This window comes from Bacillus rossius, chromosome 1 (assembly GCF_032445375.1).
Source record: "Bacillus rossius redtenbacheri isolate Brsri chromosome 1, Brsri_v3, whole genome shotgun sequence".
Lineage (NCBI taxonomy): Eukaryota > Metazoa > Arthropoda > Insecta > Phasmatodea > Bacillidae > Bacillus > Bacillus rossius.
The window spans coordinates 17,928,709-17,949,785 of NC_086330.1; the positions used below are offsets into that span (position 1 = coordinate 17,928,709).

At 31.6% G+C, this 21,077-nt stretch overlaps 1 protein-coding gene across 2 annotated transcripts in view; it reads right to left on the minus strand.

Annotated features, from left to right (window-relative positions):
- The window catches only part of LOC134532737 (small conductance calcium-activated potassium channel protein), a 768,096-nt gene that overhangs the window by 276,537 nt on the left and 470,482 nt on the right, over positions 1-21,077 (minus strand). Inside the window, exon 3 of one of the 2 annotated variants that reach the window (XM_063369548.1) lies at positions 2,599-2,679. The exons of the other annotated variant lie outside the window; for it this stretch is intronic. Coding sequence (XP_063225618.1) covers positions 2,599-2,679 — 81 coding nt within the window. The remainder of the gene's footprint in view (positions 1-2,598; positions 2,680-21,077) is intronic. 2 annotated transcript variants of the gene reach the window in all.

Sequence of the window (21,077 nt, forward strand, 5' to 3'; positions counted from 1 at the left end):
ATTTACAGGAAATGACTCTTTTTCCTCAATATTTTACTTAGAATAATTCCAAAGTTTTTGCCGGTTATAAACACATACTTACAAGTTAAGGCGATTTATAATGATTGAGTTATCTTATCATCTTTAATAAGGTTCTAGAAAAAAAATTAATCAAAGACATATTATCAGCATGTTCATAATCACCTGCATCATTCATTGTAAGCCTTTTCCTTTTTATAAAGTATCCAATCAACACGCATTTCAATTCTACTTGCACATTTTCTTTTTTCGTATGCAATATTACACTTCACCGTTATGTGGCTGTAAAAAACCATTTAAAATATCGAAAATAATTTATTTCATAGATATTGGTTTGCAAATTCTGGGAGTTAAGGTATGTGAAAATTAAAGTAATGGAGCGAACAGTTTACATTCTTTAAATTTCGGAATTCATACTGCTTACTGAACAACATTGTCTAATTTACTTCTAATGCCATTAAGCGTCTGTACCATGCTGGTTTTTACATGAGATAACTATAAATGCAGCAGAAAGTCCAATTTTTATAATTTTTAAATATATAATTTAAGCCTTAAGTTATATTTCCTAATGGTATATTTTTTTACTGATTAAGAAAAACCTTCAATAATCACTAATATTTTATTTTATAAATGATCGCAATAATGACATATTTGAAGTAATGAATGTTCTGAAATAGATATTATTTCAGTTAACTTGTAATATTGATAATTTTAAAAATTCCAATATTTAAAATATATTTTAAAGAAAATTTTTGCAAAGGAGGAAATCAAGCTTAAAGTATGGATGCCAGATGAAATTTAAGCTCCTATTAAGATTTTTATTTTTGTAAAATATATTAATAATATACTACAGCCATATATTTAAAATAATTATAACTAAATTTCCCAAACAACTTGCATTTAACATTTTTCACGTGTTTCCTAGAAATTATGAAATATATCTACTTGATTTGGCTAGGATGATTCCTGGTATAAGGCCGTGTGAACAGAAAAAAATGTGAGTACTATAAACAAATAATAAGTAAAATGATCCAATTTGTGGTTTTCCAATCTATAGTACTGTAAAAAGTGTAAAATTGTATACTTTTACCAGTTTTAAGTGTGCGTTAAATAGTGACACTTAAGTTTCCAGAATAAAGAGTGAAATGTCTTCTGTCATTCGATTTTTTGTAAAATTTTTACAAATTTCTTTAATGCTTTTTCTTCGTTTTTTGTGAAAAAGTGCTTCTGAGTCTTCGTTTGGGTACTAGTAGCAAATTTTCTGCCTTCGATAACTTTTTTTCAAATTAAGAACCAAACAGTACCATAAATAAATGTTTTATTTTAAGAATCACTAACCTTAGGGTGTTACAGTGACAATTCTTATGTCGTAAAATTATATTTTTTAAATTTTACCTATTAATTGTATTATAAGTAGATATTTACCACCAGTAGTGACATATCTCAGAAAATGTTTATGAACTAAGGGAAGAAACATGAATCATTAATTTCAGTAAATAGATTAATTATATCCAATATATAACTTTATTTTTTAATACAAAAATTAGTTAAATTGAAACATATTTACACTATAAAACCACTAGCAAAGTAGTGTGGCAGGCAGTGAATAAATAAAAAAATTATATTAGAATCGTCGTAGCAGCGTAACTAAAATTTAAAACACAACTCTGCAAAAAAAATACCAATAACTAGCGGACTAAATTAGCAAAAAATTTAAAAAAAATGCGCATTTCAGTAAAAGCGGGCCTAAACTGTTTCTGTCACGTTCAGCAATGCACGACGATAAGCGAAACAATAAGACAAGTAAAAGCTGATGTACAGCAAGCCTTTCCAATCTTATGTGCAAAAATGTACAAAATATTTACAAGACAATTTTTCCGGGAGGTGGAGTTTTCGGCTACTGGCATTTCCACAGGTAACTTGTGTTCGCAGGCAATACTAAGGAAAGAAAAAAAAATGTGAGCGAGTTATTTAGCACTCGCCAGAGATGTGTAACATCTAACCTCGGTAACGAGCAAAATTCATGTGTTCTAATGTTTAGATTAAACTTATACGAAACTCGGACACAAAATTAAACGTAGAATTCTTTAAAAAAATTCCGAGCTTGATTGATATAGAAAATTTTGTTTTCAGCTACATTTCCTGACACAAGTCACACGTTGTTAGTAGACCAAAATTTTAGACTATCCTATAATAAAACGTCTCCGATAAAAGCGATGATTACTTGAAATGAATCCTAAACCCACTGCTAATCTTTAAACAGTTAAAAGTATAATGTTTCCCTTTGGCTTTGTGGACTACGGTTCGCGGCATCCGCCACAGATGGCAGCACCGCGGTTACACATTTCCGCTCCATGCGACTTCCGTTTCATTCACGAAATCACTCCTACCAAACGCCGTGTACCGAGAGCTGAGATGTTACACACTGGAAAAAAAAAAATCAACGGGAATTTCGATTTAAAAAAAAAAAGGAAAATATGTGTAATCTGTTGCGGGTGGCAGGGCTATCTGGACACAAGGCATTGTCCCCGCTCGGGCCGGGTGATAGAGCGTGGTAGTGAGGTTGAATTGGGCGCCCACCGTTTTGGCGTAGGTGATCGTATCGCTCGTGGCGTCCGTGAAGGCCCGTCTTAATCGCGACCGTCGGGACTGCGCCAGAGTCTGTGGACACAGGAGGACCCCCTGCACAGAGCAGACAACACACACACACACACGACACAGAGTAGAGACACGCAGCGGCGCACAGTGAACCGACACACAGCGGGGAAGCAGGCATAAGGTGAAAAAAGCAGGCCCAAGTCTCCAGTGTGGTCCAAGATACAATATTTTTTTTTCAACCGGCAATAAAGATCGATTTTTCTCGAAAAAAAGAAAATAAGTAACCATTCTAAATATGGCCCAGTTATCAATATGCCACACCGGCCTATGATTTGTTATGAATAGGTAGAGACCGGAAAAATTCGCGGGTTCAATGACCTCCAGGATAGACTCCACTATACTCTACACACTCGGACAAATGCCAACTGTTCATTGGCTGCTGACTTGCGAGACGTCTCGACTGGCCAGCCTGTGATTCGACACTTCCACGAGTGAGGGTCTCTAATTGGCCCTCATTACTCCGGATTAACAGTGGACCAACGGCATAAGCAGCACTAAGGTATAATTATTTGAATTGTAACATGTCACGAATTTAATCCGCGAATTTTTCCGGTCTCTATGAATAGGAACTGGAAAAATCCGCGTTTTGAATGACCTCTAGGATGGACTCCACGTTCCTCTATGTACGCGGGAATATTACACCAGCTTATTGGCTACTGAATCGTGACACCTTCTAACTGGGATGATTATGATATTACGTTGAGGGTCATTCATTGGCTCACAGTCCTTCAGGCAAACTGTGTTCCAATCACTGAAGCGGCAATAAGTTACACGCACTTGGATTCTAGCCTATCGCGAAATGAAGGCGCGAATTTTTTCCCGTCTCTAGTTATGAAGACTCGCCTCCTCACCCTCCCCATAGAACCATTAAATATTATATCTTGTGTGAATGTATCGCTAGAATCGCAATAGCGTTTATGGACGAGACAAAAAAAATTCCAGCCAATCACGTATGACAGCCGACGAAATTCGCGGGCGCGACAGAATTTCCGAATCGAAAAATAATTCTATTCCCATAGCACCGCGGGCGTCACGTTTTTGAAATGAAAGTTAGATATTGGAAATGGCTATATTGTTACCGCTACTTTACTAAATTTTGCTCTAAAACCTTTGAAATGTGTTGAAGCTTTTGATCTGTGTCGGCGAGGCGGGATGATAAGTGCCAAGCTCGCTGGTGCTTCGAACGCGGTGTCGCCTCTGGACTGGCGCGCAGTCTTCTCGTACTGCATGGGGCAACTTCGATAACTGAGTGGTGGCCATAACACCATAGCGGAGAAATTAAGAAAAAGATATATTTTCTTCAGTGCTTTCAAGGATCTTTACCGCGTAGCTTAATTATTCTGACAACTCGCATTTTCATCGTTTTCACGCAACTCGAAAACAAATAATATCACACTACGTCAGTGCATTCTTAAAAAGCTTGTCGTAAACGCTGATATCTTGAGCTGTTTTCAAATCGCGTGGTTTCTTATGAATTTCTGCATACACTGTGTGTGCCGGGTAGGTGGGTCCCATAGCATACTTATCTTAAACATATCGTTTGAAAAACTAGTAAACATTGGTGACTGACTGTCTTATTAGGTGCATATTAAAAGGTCAAAAACATTTTTAATTTATTTTTATTTTCGTTTGTAAAAAACCAGCATGTGCACAACAACGCGATATTTTCCTGTCACCTTGAGTCCTTCTCTTTGCTTCCATTACACTATTGCGATTCGAGAGAAAATTCATTTCTGTTGTCCAACTGAAATTATATTTCTAACCAAAAGTTGGCCATACCCGGTACTGGTTCTTCAGTAAAGACATAAGTTTACGCTTTGACAACACTGAAGATGAACGAAAGATTTCATATTTTAAGAAGAAGATATACATGGAAAACTTAGCGTGTTCACAGGAACAGAAGAGCTGAAGTCAGAACAGTTGTTACGGAGACGTACCATGCAAACACTGAAAAAACACACAGTTTAACATATATTCTTCATTACTCAGCGAGAAGTGCAAAGAAGTTACAGAAACACTAATTTAAGAAAAAATGTTTTGTATACGATTAAATCAGAAAATGGTTCAAGATAAACTATTTAAAACAAACACATACAAAGTAAAAAGTATAATAGACATAGAAGACCAAATTACGAACACTATTTATATTACACGATTAATAACACTTACTCAATTAGATTAAAATTTCTATTTACACAACAAATAGAAAATTAGGAATTGATTTAATACTTGAAAGCAGATATGAAACTATAGTTTATAAACCAAATATGTTATTAACAAATACAAAAATTAAAATTCTAATAAAATATGTGTTTGAACATAATAATCTATTTGTTTTCCATACTGATTAAGAATATTTACTGTTATTTTGTGTATGCAGGGTGTTTACATTTTGAAGAAAGGTTAAGTTTTATTAACTAGTATAAAGCAAAGTTTAACAGCAAAGCAGACATATGTACACACTTCTTACATTACATAAAATTGTATTTCCAAAATTTAACCGCTACCACTGATGACGTCAATATATTACACTTGGAAATACTCATTCTGTAAATTAAATAAGTTTTATTTAACAATAAAATATGAACACATAATACAACATATAAAATAAGTAAAATTTATTATTTCATATATGTTTAGCGGGGAAATAAATCAAACGAAAAAAAATATTATTTTACACTGCAAAATTATAACCTAATAAATAGTTTAGTGAATATGGTAAAGATTTTTGAAATAAATGGATTATTTGTATGAAAATCAAAATCATAAATTAAAATATTTTTTAATATAATATATTTAAGGCGATAGAAGGATTTATTTTGACAGCAGATAGTATTTTGCAGAGCTTAATTAGATAAGGGCGTACAAAATATTTAATTAATTTAATATTTATACAATATTTATTTCTTGAATTTGTCTACAAAAAAGTGAAAACTCTTATTCTTAAATCAAATACAGTATATAAATTTAAACAAAAATAGTTATTTAACATACAAGACACATGGAAAATCCATATAAGTGTTTATTTCTAGAGAAAAGTAAAATTGCTTGAAACATTTACAAACAACCAATTTCAGTACGAAAGTGCGTGCAGGTCAGAATATTATTAAAACTATTCATTAACTTAACAATCTTTATTCAACATAAATTCTTAGTTTATTAAATTAATTGACATAAAAAGATACACTTTCTTTTAATTTCAGCAAGTACAATTTACAAATTTAAGGTTGGAAGTTATTAATATATTACTTATATTGAGATACGATCGAGTTTACCACAAAATATTATGCAGTTATTTTTTTTGTTTTTAACTTTGGTTTATTTTGAACACCGAACGGCCAAGTTGTTAGTTAAAAACTCTTAAGGTTATTACTCACACAGTAAAATATTTGCATTCGTACTTCAAGTTCTGCTGCTTCATACGGTTAAAAGTAGTGTTGGTCACTTCTGTAATGTAGGTATTAATAACCAAATGTTAAAGGGTTGAATTTCATCCATAATTTAAAAAACAAAATCTTAAATAAACGGAAACTTTTGAATAGGTTACCACACAAAATCCACTTAAATTAAAAGAGTTATACTTAAAAAAATTTTATTCACAGGCCAAAAATTTAATACAGACTTCACAAAAAATGTATATGGAAAAGCCTGCACACACCTTGAAATGAGTACGTGCTTTTGTTTCTAAAGTAATACATGCACATGAAAAGGGGCGTGCACAATAGTTTAACGTGCACATACTGAACATGCAAGGATAATAGAAAACATCACACAGGAGTTTCAGACATAGCACAGGGACAGGCACATGCTTGGTTTGTTCTTAAACACTTAGATTCAGATATTTTTTTAATGCTCATTGTTTTTCCACTGGATTTGGGTAGCGTTTTATACCATTTTCATTTTTTTTTAAGTCTAATGAAAGGATATCCAAACTACGGCCAGCGAGCACCACCCCTCAGACTGGACACGGCTGTTTTTGACCCAAAATTGTTTTACAGTAGGTTGGTGTGATGAGCTAGCAAGTTCTTGGCCCTTGGGACTTAGTGGAGAAGCCAGAGTGGCCCTTACGCTAAAAAGTTTGGAGACACCTGTTCTAGTGCATATAACGGGAAAACTTAATTATATTTTTGGATATTGACTGAAAATTTCATCACAGCTATTTTTGTACAAAATAATTGAATTTATTTAGTATTAAAGAGTGTATCTGGCATACCGAAGAAAGTGAAATTGAATGTCGGTAAAATCATCCTTTAGTAATTTTCCGTGATTTCCGAAAATTGCCCAGGTGAAAACTGAGATAGTAACTACAGTACTATTTTCACGGATCGCTTCCTTAATATCTCAGACTTATATTGTATTTCTGTTTGTAAAAAATGATTATCTAGTGTTGGTCTGACATTTAAAACACCGCCTACCTATCAAACCTTAGCTGTGTAAAGCTTGTATTGTAAGACAAAATTTTTAAAGCAATAAATATATAATTATATAACGCAACTTAAGGTTATGAATTCTACACCGCTTATTGATTAGCCCATCCCACCATAAAAAAATTAATAATGTTATCAAGTAATATAAAAAATCTTTACGGCATTGATAAATAACTAAACCAAGTCTAGTGTATATTTAAATTAAACATTATAATATTTTAAGGATAATGTGATTGTTTTGGTACTGTGCCCAAAAAAATTTAGAAAATTATATTGTTAAATTGTTTTATTAATTGGTTTTGCTTTATATCCTCACGTTGAAATTTTTTTTTAAGGAAATACAAATATAATATACACATTACTTAAGGGTAGTAATGTCTGTACATAGTGTCAGTATATTATTAATTAAAATCAAAACAGTAACGAGAGACGAATATTTGTGAGAAAACTTTAATGAAAAATGTGACAAGTTTATTAAATTAACTAACCGTTATTAAATAAACATTGGTTAGGTAAATTAAGAAAAAATTGACCTTTTTGTTTGCAATGAAGATTGAAAAATTTGTATTGATGACAGTTGCTTAAACGAACTTAGTGACATCCAGTACTATTGACTGTAGTATATTTGACTACTGTTTTAAAAAACGAGGCCATATAATATTTGTGGTTGTTCATTATACCACTTAGATTTTTTCAATCATGTCTCTTATTATTTGATATTAAAACAAAAATATTTGTTTGCCCCTATGTTTTATGCACACATATTTGATAATCTAAACACATTCTTAACAGAAAGTTGCTATTATTAAAACTTACTTTATTTTGTACAATCTAATAATAACTAAAACCATATTCCAGAATTAAAATTTTTCAAATCATCAAATGCCTAAATCTCAAATTCAACTGTATCATTTAGTAAACTAGCGACGCTGATTCTAAATATACTACAGAATGTCTTTATATACCGCTATGTAATATCTTCGAATATATTAATTTAAATTACATGCTGTAAAGGGTCATATTGATCTATATTAAATACACAATGTATTTAAGGTACTTAATTGGATAAGGATTAATGCTGTATTGCTTAAAATCGCTTCGTAAATAAGCCATTATTTCTCGTAAAAGGTAAAGGATAAAAAATGGTTATTGTGGGTTATCCCTAAGAGATAGACATATACCATCGCGGACGTTTTTGTAGACCTTTTTAAGGTGTACAATACTGTAGTACATTATTTTGATCTATCTCGTAGGGTTCAGCCAGCGTTTGCAATGTAAGCGCAAAAAAAATGTGTTTATTTACGACATCACATTAGAAACCTCTAAAATTATGCGTCTCTCTACTACGTTATGCATGTATTATACATGTAAACCATCCTCTTGAATCACTATCTAATAAGAGAAACCGCATCAAAATCCGTTGCGTAGTTTTAAAGATCTAAGCATACATAGGGACAGACAGACAGCGGAAGCGACTTTGTTTTATATTATGTAGTAATATTCCACTTCTCAAATGTCTTATCTTTTTTTTGCCTGTATTATTCCAGCAAAAAATTTGAAAGTACAGACATTTTTAAACTGATTCTTCATTAGGTATGCTTTATTTATTTGTTTACTGTTATCAAACCGTTACGATTTTTAAATATTTTTATGACAAACTTAAAAAAAAAAACATTTTTTTTCAGTCAAGGTAAAAAAGGGCAAATGTAAATATTACTCACTGAAGGCCATCATATAAAATTCACTATTTATTTAGACCAGAAAAAAAATTCATCTTCGATTAATGGAAGAAACGTTTTACGGATAAAGTTACTGAAAATATATCTAACACAAACTACTTGAATAAAATAAGTATTTTATTTCATATATACATAAATTATAAGTTCAGTGATACTAATGCATTTGTTTCTAAGCTGTTAAATAAGATTGGTAATAGTAAATAACTTATAATATTTCAGAAGACAGCCAATATTTTATTATGTCTAGCAAATATTTTTATTTCTCTCCGGTTACATTGTCAATATTTTACGTACATACTTATTTAACGTCTTTCGTTTACTATGAAAAAAACACAATACTTGTGTTTCTTTCATTTCAGATGTTTATTGACTAAAACTAACAATACGCTTCATAAATTTTGTTTCACTAGCATTTTTGCTTTTAAAACGAATATATTCTATGAATATCTTCGACGCAAATTAAGTTATTAGGATATTTTTTCAACACAATACGCAATTGCGAATATAGACACATTACAAGGAACTGTAACGCTTAAAATTCATAGCATGATGGTTTGAAATATGATTGGCATAAGTTGATGATAATATTATTAATTGTCTGTCTACGTTATGACAAAAAGTTTTATAAATATTAATAAAAAGTTTTTATGTTCGTTATTAATTGTGGTATGTATTTCGTAAATAGTAATAAAATATCTTTAAAATTTTATATGCGTTTACTAATGCAAATTAGGTTTTTAATTATAAATATATATTCGTTTGAAACAAATTTTTAATTTATCTGGTTTTTGATGTAGCTATATAAAGTAATGATTATTAAAAAGTTTATTTTCAATTCAAATAAGTAAAATGCCTAACGTGTGGTAGAAATAGGACGATTTAAAATACTAAAACATATAAATAATGAACCGTGAAATAATCCTCAAATGTTAAGTAAACTGTTTTATACAACGTCTATATTTTAGTATTAAAAAATAAAATAAAATTCCTTTTTAATAATTATACTTTAAACAGTAAAATATTTTTTTCGAAAAAGCTTAAAAAACGTATTTAATATTAAACTACGTTTTAACATTAAAAATTTCTTTTTTCGTTGAGCACCATGCCTTATAAAATAATTCATGCAAATTTGAATACAGCGTTATTAGTAGATATAACTTGGTTTTGCACGCTGATGGCTGTGTAAATTATTTATTCAGCGCTTTAATTATTAAGTTCGAGCCAAAATTCCAGCCGAATACAATTCTGAACTATGCCGGCCTACAGCAAGAGGCAGGCGGTTTTGCCGGCAAGTTTGAAGCGCTGGCTACCTGCTGTTGCGCTTCAAACTTCTGCACCACAGGAATTTTCCAACTCCTCAGCAAGTTTTGAACCAGTTAAAGGTTGTTCGTAATTTCACATACCTGCACGCTATGGTCAGAGACTGAACAAAACAATTTATTATAAAAAATAATTAGATTTAAACTGAAATTTTTAGTTAAAACATAAAATAGTTTGTCTTTAAATAAAACGACAATAGAACAAATTAATATGTGAAGGTTATTCATAGCTTAGTTTGGATTAAAATACTTTACCTATGCTGCCAGAGATCTCAGATCCACAGCGCTGGTAATCTAAGCTATTTGATGTGTATTTTTTTTACTTTTAAGATGACATTTGATTGGTTACTTTGTCTGATAGCTAACATATTGAAGTATAACTAGCAATGTATTTTAAAATATTTAAATAAAACTACAGTTGCCCAGAGTGTTCAAAAATTAGCAATCAAGTAAACTAAATTACTAACATTTATTTTTTTATCTGATATCCTCAAAATTTAGCAAAATTAAAGAGCCAATTAAAAATGTCTTAATAAGAAAAAATAAATTATTTCTTTAACAGGCCATGTTTTAACACCTGATTTGATGTAAACATAAAAAATCAATCATTTTAAAATGAACAAACAGAAAAACTGCAGATTCATGCATAAAAAAGCCAAACGGTAAATAAAATAGCATTTCAATTTTTTTTTACTTTACAGTGACTGCTACTAATTCAACTATTTATTGTTTGTAATTAAGTTTTTTTCACTATCAATTATTACCATAAGAGCCCCTGTTACTGCTAAAAAATTAATAATTCAACTAAGCTACGAATAAAAATTAAAGAGCAAAAACTTAATGAATAAACAATGAAATTGAATCTACACGTTTGTAACTACAGGATAAATTATTGCAAGTTTTTGAATACAATGACCATATTCCAGCAACTGTGATGGTTTCATAGAAAGAACTTAATTAAAAGAACAAAACTAAATGACATGATTATAATACCTAATAGTAAAGATAATAATGACACGACACGAAACTATTTAAAACAAGATTATCTGAAAACCCGAAGAAGAAAAATGAGTAAATATGGGTATTTTGAAGATTATGTCTTCATTATTTTATCAGTGCAAACTAGCCTTCGAATACTAAAACTTTATATACACAAATCAAAAATTTATGAATTCTTTATTTTTTTTAAAGTGCTAGAGAAAATAATAGTTTGCTAAGTAGGGCCGTTTTGTATTAATTTAATATGTTTTTCAGGAATCAACAGAAATATTTCTGGTTCAATCCAATTTATAAATAGAATGTTTAAAATGGTATACATATGTAATGATAACATGTATAATGAACTTAGTACTATTAAACATGTTATGTTTTATTTAGGCTTGTGTGCCGTAATGTATATTCGAATTTACTATCAATTTATAACCAAGCATAAATTATTGTCATAAATGTAAATAGAACTTCATTATAAGTATTTGTTTCACTTACTTTAAGCTGATTATAATAAGATACCATAAACTGTTACCTTCTATAACAAAGTAGCTTTATTTTTACATAACAAGAGCAAAACAACACATTATGATGCCGTACAAATATAACTAGCAAATAAATTTGCAAATAACTAACTTAACGTGCAATCTCTTCCGTGATATCATAATTTATAATCGTAAAGGTTGAATATTTTTTCCTTTAGAGCTATTATTGTGGATCTACACTGCGAAATTAGTCAACAATAAATTATGTATAGGATTAAAAAATGGCAAGTGGTATTTTATTTTATGCGTGGTTTAAAAAATATTTTAATTGTAGGTATTGTAATATATCGTTCACTCTTTGTTTCTTGTATTCTCTTTAACTTGTGTGAGTTTCACAAGTCTAAAACATTAAATTAATTTCAGATTTTGTAAATGATTTATTTTGAACATATATAACCACACAAAATAATTGAATCAATCGATATTCAAATCTTAAAAATTGTTTTAGTTTTTATCTTACCCTGAAAAGTCCAAATCTATCTTTGTTCACAAAATATAATTTCAAAATTTAATTGAGTCCATTTAAAATTATTACTGGTAATATTCTTTACACAGCCCGTTGAAATTTTTTATGTCCGTGAATAAAAACAAGTGTTTTAAATTTTCTTAAATATGTATAACATTTATATTCACAATAATTACTATGAACATTATTTGTACATTTCATAATTTTTACCTAATGCGAGATCTTAAGATTTTAATTTTTTTTAATATAACTATATGACTCTCTAGGTAATAAACTTTCAACGAATTGTCTGTTAAATCACACAGAAAATACCTGTGCAAAAACTAAATATAGATATTAATACATTATCTTAAGATTGTACTTAATATTTTTACATGACTTTTCTTCTTTACCAAGAAAAATTTAAATACAGTGTTCAAGGTTACTTTATTGGTAACTTTTTTTAATGAGTAAATAATTTATTATATTTTATCAATAAAAAATTACTGATTAAAATATATTGAACACATTTAGATAAATACATGTTACCTGTATAAATATTGTTTTAACTCCTGCTCGTGAATATATTTTGTAAAATCGCCTAGCAATAAGCAATCATCAACGTAAGTTTTCGAAAATTTATATCCATCCAAAGTTTTTATTTACCAGAAAGATGTTGAGAATAATTATGTTTAAAGACCAATCTGGTTATAACAATAAAGTTTTTTTTGTGTGAAACCTTTCTAAACTTTTGCAAGAGTTAAAATTACTCTATCACTCATTTTAAACATCATATCATAAATTTGGGGAGAAAAATAAATTATTGGTGTTTATTTCATTTCTTTTACAATAAAGATTTAAAGAAAATGTTCTTCTCACATATTTTTGTCATGTAAAAGTTTTATTTATTGTTTGACTTTCCTTAAAATATAAAGGTTAGGTTTAATATAAGGTGACACATTTTTAAGCTACAATTTACTTAAAGACTCTTACAACCCGTTCGTAAATTTAATCAGGTTACTTTCTTGGCTATAGCATTCAATATTAATCGAGAAAGAAGGAATTGAGTTGCCTAAACCCATACTAATACTTGGAAAACTGCAAAACAGTTGACAGTACTTATACGCCATCCATTTCAGGTGGTTACAGAATGGACGAGTAAACGTTTGACAAAAAATAAACACGAAAGATATTTCAGAACATAAATGTATAAAGTTCAATAACGAACCGGAAAGATGTCGATCTTAATAAAAACAGACAGACAACAGACATTTTCAACTAAGCCTACGGTTATTTTTTATAATAGATAGTTTTGAAGGCCGTTTCCTAAATCTTTAAATAAATAGTTTTACTTCAAGAATTATTACTAAATAAAAATAATACGTACACTATGAATTTTTCTTGTAAGTTAATCAGAAATATTCATGTAAAATTACAGATATTTGTAAATTGGTACATTTATATGAAAACAACTATATCAATACAAAATAGTGTTCGCAGTAATTCTAAGTTCGAATTCAGTTATAGTTATTATTTTTGAACTGTTCTCCAGAATAGATATATATTATTAACGGCGCACATTAATAAGCACAATAAAACAAAATAATGTGCAATCATAAAATAAACGATAATATTTTCAATGGTTTAAAAAAATTAATGCTTGATGAAACATCGATTAAAACATAAAATTATACGCCAATTTCCGTAAGAAATACTGAAGTGTTATCTCCAAAAACGCATTTCATTTATTCCAAAATAACCATAGCCATGTGTTGCACAAAGTTACACTTTATTTCTTGCAGTGTTACAAACTATTTCACGGCAAGTAGTTTCGAAATAAATATATATTTTTTTAAAAGTACATAAATTTTTTTATGTGTGTATACACAATACAGTATTTGTACAGTATTATCGGTGGTGAAGATTGGGGTACGATGTTTTCCCGCCGAGGTAACGTGGAGTTTCGGGGAGGAAGTGGCAGAGGCTGGAAGAAGAGAGATGTCGATATCGAGATGTCGCTGTCGATATCGACCAGGCCAGGGAGATGGTGTTCCGGGTGAACAACGGGCGATGCACGCTGCCCTCGGAGATAGGGGGAGAGGGTAGGAGGGGGTTCTTGTTTGGTTCGCCTGGCGAGGGGCGGGAGGAGGAATTTTTCTGCGGCCGCTGCCGCCGTCGTGTTTACGAGATCTCATTAGCGAGCGGCGCGACCAGGCACAAAAGAGCGCGGAGATTACAACGGCGCTGCAGAGGCGCCGATAGGCTGCGAAACACGCCTGCAGCAGCCATGAATCGCGATGTCGACGGCACAGCAGTCCATCAGCGGCAGAAAGGGGCGGGGGAGAACCAATGACGCCCTGTCGGCGCGTGAAGAGCGCCGTGCGGGATCATCCGCTTCATTTCTCGCGGGTGCAGTGATTTTTTATTTTTTTTTAGTGCCATCACCACTGTGGTTTCTATCGTTGATTCACCATCACATTCAAATACCATTAAAGGGGTCGTTTCCTAAATTATTTTCCTTCCAACGCAGGATGTCCATAAAATAATGTCCCAGTTCCAATGGTATATTATAAAAGTTTTATTCAGACTATATGAAATAACTCACATATTAAATTGAAGGTTAACTAACCAAAGTTTTTTTTTTTTTGCAAATGTCCAGTATGTGCACCTTTAGTTATGTCACACTTACAACCTAAGGTACAATTTTTCCCACGCTTTGGTTAACTAGTCCGGAGTAATGGAAGCAATAACCTCTACCATTCTTCGTCTGAAATCATTAGGTAGCGGTGGAACGTAGACAAGATCTTTTATAAAGCCCCAAAGGAGAAAATCGCTTTGCGTTATGTCAGGTGAACGTGGAGGCCAGCGCAAAAGAACTGTGTCATCGTGCCAATCGGCGGTGACAAATCATGCGCTAATCCAAAACTGTTCGAGTTACGCTTTGATTTAAACCTTGAACCAAAACTCTACAACGCCAACAGTTGATGTTAAAATTTATATCTAGGACATTGTTCAAATGGACATAGTGAGTTTAATGTTCTCGCACATGATTTTCATTAAATTCATAACATAACCACATTTAATTTTTTAAAAAAGGCAATTTCTACCTAACAAGACGTTATTTAATAATGAACTTAAAGGACAATTTATATGTCAGACCTAGCAATAACTTAAAGCATAAAACAGTTTTGGAATAACCGTTCATACATGGCCTTTATTTTAAAATTCTTTAATTTTAGTATTAAGTTCATAAATGAATAAACATTCGGTTTTTCCCAAAACCATAAAAATTTTGTGTTTTACAATCGGTAGGCTTAGTGAAGGTGTAAACAAAAGTCACTTACGAAAAGTGCAGGCAACGAAAATCATAAGTAATGTACAGTGTAAGTGTTTCTTCAGCATAGAACATTAACTTGTTTCGTAAACTATTAAATACAGGTAATATTGAATTAAATAACATACATTATATTTTGCACCGACCAAGAACCAAACCAAGGACAGAAATCGGTATATTAACAAGATTTTTTTTTAAAACTATTTAAAAATTTTTCCCCCGAATTTCTAGGTTAATGATTACAGATTATCAATATGGCAGCCAAGATGGCGGACACTACTATATTGGACGATCTGATGATTGATTGCACTAAACTCTAGCAGATAAAAAAAAACAAGATGGCCCTGCATACGAAAAAAAATTGCGATTCCATGATGTGAAGTTATATTTACAACGCGCGTGGTGGTCATAAAACGCTAAATTAGTATTTTATCGTCTCTTTTCGTAATTCATTACACTGAACTTGTTGAGAGCAAAAATGTTGGAAATTGAGGATGTCTGAGTAAATTGAAGTATTCAAAATAGCTTTGTAATGTGAATCATTTTTGGTCATAGGCCTATATATTTTTTAGGAACACGAATTGCAAAATATTTTTTTACAGTTGAAAATCTTTTTATTTGTTCTGCTGTTCCTATGCATTTTACTACTTTAAATATCTTTCTTATTTATACTTATATTATAAATTTAATTTATTCTAGTATTTTTCTGCCGTAAGTGAGGCCGTATTTCTCTTAAAACACACTTCCATCAACCATCTGTTTAAAAGATTATTAAATTATCTAAAGGCTAAAGGCCAAACGATTTCCCCAAATATTTCCATTAAGTTGTAGAAAATAAACTAATTCAGATATAATGTATGACATAACCTGTATTTTTTTTATAGACTAAAGGTAATTCAATACAAAATTTGTTTTCGCAAATATTTAAAGTGATTTTGATACCTAACGGTTTTCATAATTATTTTGTTTTTTGATACGAACATTTGTCTTTACTATTCAGAAATTCACGCAGCAAAATTACCTTTTTCTATGTCACAGCAAAACGTTTGCTAAATATTTTATAAGTTTGCAGATTGTCAATTTTTGTCATGCTGGCTTCTCAGGAAGAAACCTGAAACGACTGTTTTTTTTTTGGTATAACGGTTTGTTTATCTCTAAAAATAGGTAATGAGTTCACTGTGGATCACAACTCTCCAGCTGAATAAAATCTGGAAACAAATGAGACTCTTTTAGGCTAATTTCATCGGCTAATGGCGTAGAACGGGGCTATTTGCTGAAATAAGGCAAGGGTTCTTGGACAGCTACTTCAGGCTTCTTTGGACGAGAGAATACTGTAAAGGAAGTCTCTGTAGGTGACCCTTAGTGCCTGAGAAAGCTCTTGTGCAGTGGGGTCGAACTAACTAGTAAAGGTGGGGGGGTAGATTTGGAAGAGAGGGGAGGGGGTGGTTAGCAAGCGTGAAACCGATAAAATGTGCGATTCTCAACCCAATCTCAAAGGATTCGTGTGGCTTTGAACGTAACGTCTATTCCCTCGTTCGAGTTCGCACGAATATATAGCTCACGCCAAAATACGCCATCGTTCCTAGAGTGACTTGTCGGTGGCAGACTCTCTCTTCGTGAAATTATCAGTTCTCTTTTAAACACTTATCTTAGCTTTCGCATTATTCTTCCTTTATAAATGAGATCACGTATCTTTCGAGCCGGAAAGCTGAATTTGCCGTGCTTCGTCGACTTCTCTCCATGCAGAAAGTTAAGAAGTTACTGAGTTAATTTTTTTTCTTCAGAAATAACAGCCCAGATAGCGAAGTGAAATACGTATGAACAAAACCAGAACAAACCATTATAAACGTCCTGTCTCAATGGATTTTAAATAATATTCCTCAAGAGAGTGATACATGTGGAAATAACTGGGATTTAAAACCAAATCGAACTAAGCAGGCACGGGAAGTCGTAAGAAGAATTAAGAAACTTCATGAACGTTGTATTAAACGATGCACTAATATATAACAAAATTTCCTTGTTATATATTTTCTGAGGAAATAAAAGGCTCTGAAAAATAAATTTTAAAAATCGTTCAGATAAATTTAGCTTTAACTAAGTTGAGTTATGTTATAATTTTTAACGGCCTTTAAGTTATTAGTTTTTAATCAAAAGGGACGTTTTTGTGAAATAATTTACGCTTTTCGATAGAAGGAATTAATTGTTTTGTGTTCAATTACGCTCAATACAGAAAATTTAGTTCTTGCTTACAATTTTTTTGGAATGAGTGTTATTAATAAAGTTACTGAGAAACATTAGAAAATATGCTTATTTTTCTATCTTATTGTTTACTATAACTTATAAACAGTAGCGCAAACAATTATTCAAGAACCAAATACTTAAGAAGTTTTTGATTTTAACTAAAGATTAGTATTTAATAACACCACAAATAACTTAGAAAAATTTGTCAAACTAATATTACGTGAAATCGTCTGCAAAACATACCACATGGTTTCATATTTTTTACTGTATTTTATGCTAAAACAATACATTTCTCTACGTGCTGTTGATTCCAGTATAAAACATCTTACGAAGCATTATTTTATTCTCGATCAACTCACATGTAGTTAGTTTCTTAAAATTAAATTTAAATCAGTGCTTAAGTCGTTATAAGTATATATCTTCAACCTGGAGTGTAAAATATATTTTTTATTTTTGAATGACAATAAAAATATTTAATTGAAAAAAATAAAAGTAATTTTAGGCCCTTGACTAGTGACCATATTTATTAATGTATCAGAAAAGTTTAATTTATTAAAATTTCTAAATACTTTTAGATGAAAAGTTCTAATGTAAAAAAATGGGCGCGTGTTCTTATGTATGTGCATTAGAATATATAATTACTTGGCTTAATAAAAAACTAACTTTAAATTTGCACGCTTAACATTTATAGAATAAATAATAGAACCTGAGTGATATTTTAAAATACTGTTGGTAATGTAAACATTAAATCAAATAGAAATTTCTTAATAAATACTCAGTAATCAATATTAGTATAAACACGTGAGTAGTATGTATGTATAGTGAAGAGTCTCCTGGGACTGGTTCCTGGGTGAGGAGTGAGGAGACGCTGTCCGCCATCTTAAATTGTGACGTCACGACGGCCATCTTGGATGACTTTTACCTTAACCTTTAACTTGAAATTCAAAATTGGTCGAATTGTTATAGGTGACTCGAAATTAGCCCAAAATTGCCGAAATTCGCCAAAATTTCCATTTTTTTATAAAACATTCCTACAAAAAACGTGAAAAACATTAAACATAAACTGTTTCCTTTTTTTCTCGAAAATGTTTTTTTTTTGCGGTAAAATTTCCCATTAGAGTCCTCAAAAATTATTATTAAAAAATTTTGGGAAAGTTTTTAAATTATGTTTACTGAGCTAAGATGTTCAAACATAAAAAATGATCACGAAATTTTTACGATAATTTTATTTCTGTGACACATTTAACCTTAACTAAATTTTATTTTTACAACGACAAAAAATATATTAAATTTTGAACGAACTCATTATTTTGAGACTCTGACTCTACGTCGATGAAAAGTATGTTTCCCTTCGCTGTGTGCTATGGTGCGTCCGTCGCATCCGAGGCAGCTTACTGGACTGCCGGCTCAGGTGAAGTTAGGCGAGCGACTTAATGCACATAGTTTGGACGTCGCTTCCAGTAACAAGAAAACTAAAATTATTTAACCGTTTATAAGCGGTATTGAAGTATTTTTTTTTTTTGTAAATAAAGCACGTTTTCTGTTTCCCTAGCATGAGTTAAAAAAAATAACACACGGAAGAACGAAACAATAAATAAACAACATACAGAACTGAGCAGTCAGAAAGCAATAGAAAATGTTAAAAACGTACATAACAACACCAAAGCATCAAAAACGAGGTACATGCACAATTTTTAAAATAAATTAGCAAAAAAATTAAGAAGAATTACTACTACTTAAAAATTTTATGGTCGTCGCCAAGAAACATGAAGAAACAAATAAAAAAAAAAAGAATTATGAATAAAAAAAAATAAACAGCAAAAACTATTTAAGATGACATAAAAGACAACACAATACTTCCTAACGCATTTTGTGGCCAGTTGTCTGTCGCCTCTTGCGCTGTGAGTCCAAACGATTCCTAAATCTCCTCTTTCTCTGTCTCTCTGTCTTTTTTTTTTTTTTCGAGAGCCCGCCCTCCACCCTTTTGAAGCCAGGACCCTGTACACGTCACGGGCTTTGTGAAGTATGTTGGAAGTAAGCCGGGCTTCACCCTCTCGCCCTACCCGCAACACTTCCCACCCCCCTACAACCCCCCACCTTTACCCCTCTTCGCTCCACCCCCTCCCTCCACCAACACACATTATTGATTAGTGTTTGATGTTGTTGCGCGGATTTTGGAGGGGCGAGAAAGGGTGGGGCGGGTGTTTGTCAATATAGCATCCTAACGAACGCGCGCGACAAGGGAACAAGATGCTTCGCAAAAAAAAAAAAAATTTGCGTCTTTTTTTTGTTTCAAAATCCACCCCCCCCCCCCCCCCCCCCCCACCCACCAACCCATTATTTTCCCCTTTACACCTGAACCAGTCTTTTATCTCTCTCTCTCGCAAACGCATACAAAGCGCGCATGGCTGATATGCGTACCTCGCTGGAGCACACGTTATTGGTGGAAATTACCCTCCTTTGTGACAGACTTCCCCGCGCGTTGTTTTTCAATTTCACCCTGTGAAACGTACGTTACGTAGACGAGGAAAGGAAAGCAAAAAAAAAAAAAAAAAAAACAAATTCTAATAAGCGTGGTGGGGAAAGCCGCAACTATTAACGGTTTGCCGTTAAATTGCCGTTTATCAAATTTAATGGGCCATTTTCAACGAGTCTCTAGCATGCTGGATTTTATGCTCTTTCCCCTTTTCCAAGCTCAATGAAAAAAAAAAAAAAGAAGTTTGGGCCTTTCTACAGATATGTGAACGAAACTTAATGGACTGAAATTAAATTCAACTTCGAAATATATTTTTTTTAATGATTTTGCTATGATGCATTAAATATTTGCCCCTATCAAAATGACTTGCCTTCATTACCTGTCATTTTACAAATATAAAATGTTTTTTTTTTTTTTGCTTTTCTTAAATATTAATTTCATGCGAAATTTTTGCTGGGTCATATTTTATTTGTAACATAAAATAACAGGTAATTTTAATGATTTAAACTTATTATAAAAAAAAATATTTGCATACAGTAACTATTAATATTTTATAGGTTACATGGTTGCGCGTTTGCATGAATGCACCACCTATTTACGTACATTAACTAAAGCTTGTGAAACCATATTTTAAAATATTTGACTGTTTATTGGCAAACAAGGCTGACCCAAGTGGCACCTATCACCAAACTATAGCATGCCAAATTATTTTTTTTAGGTACTTAGATGGTGCGACTTCAGAAAATGTTTGATAAAGTTTTCCGTTGCATGGTCTATAACCCCAAAACCATAATCAAAAGTTTATATATATATATTACTTTTATAGACACGATAACTGCCGTAATTTTACAAAAATAACTTTAAAACTGATACACACAATACAGAAAT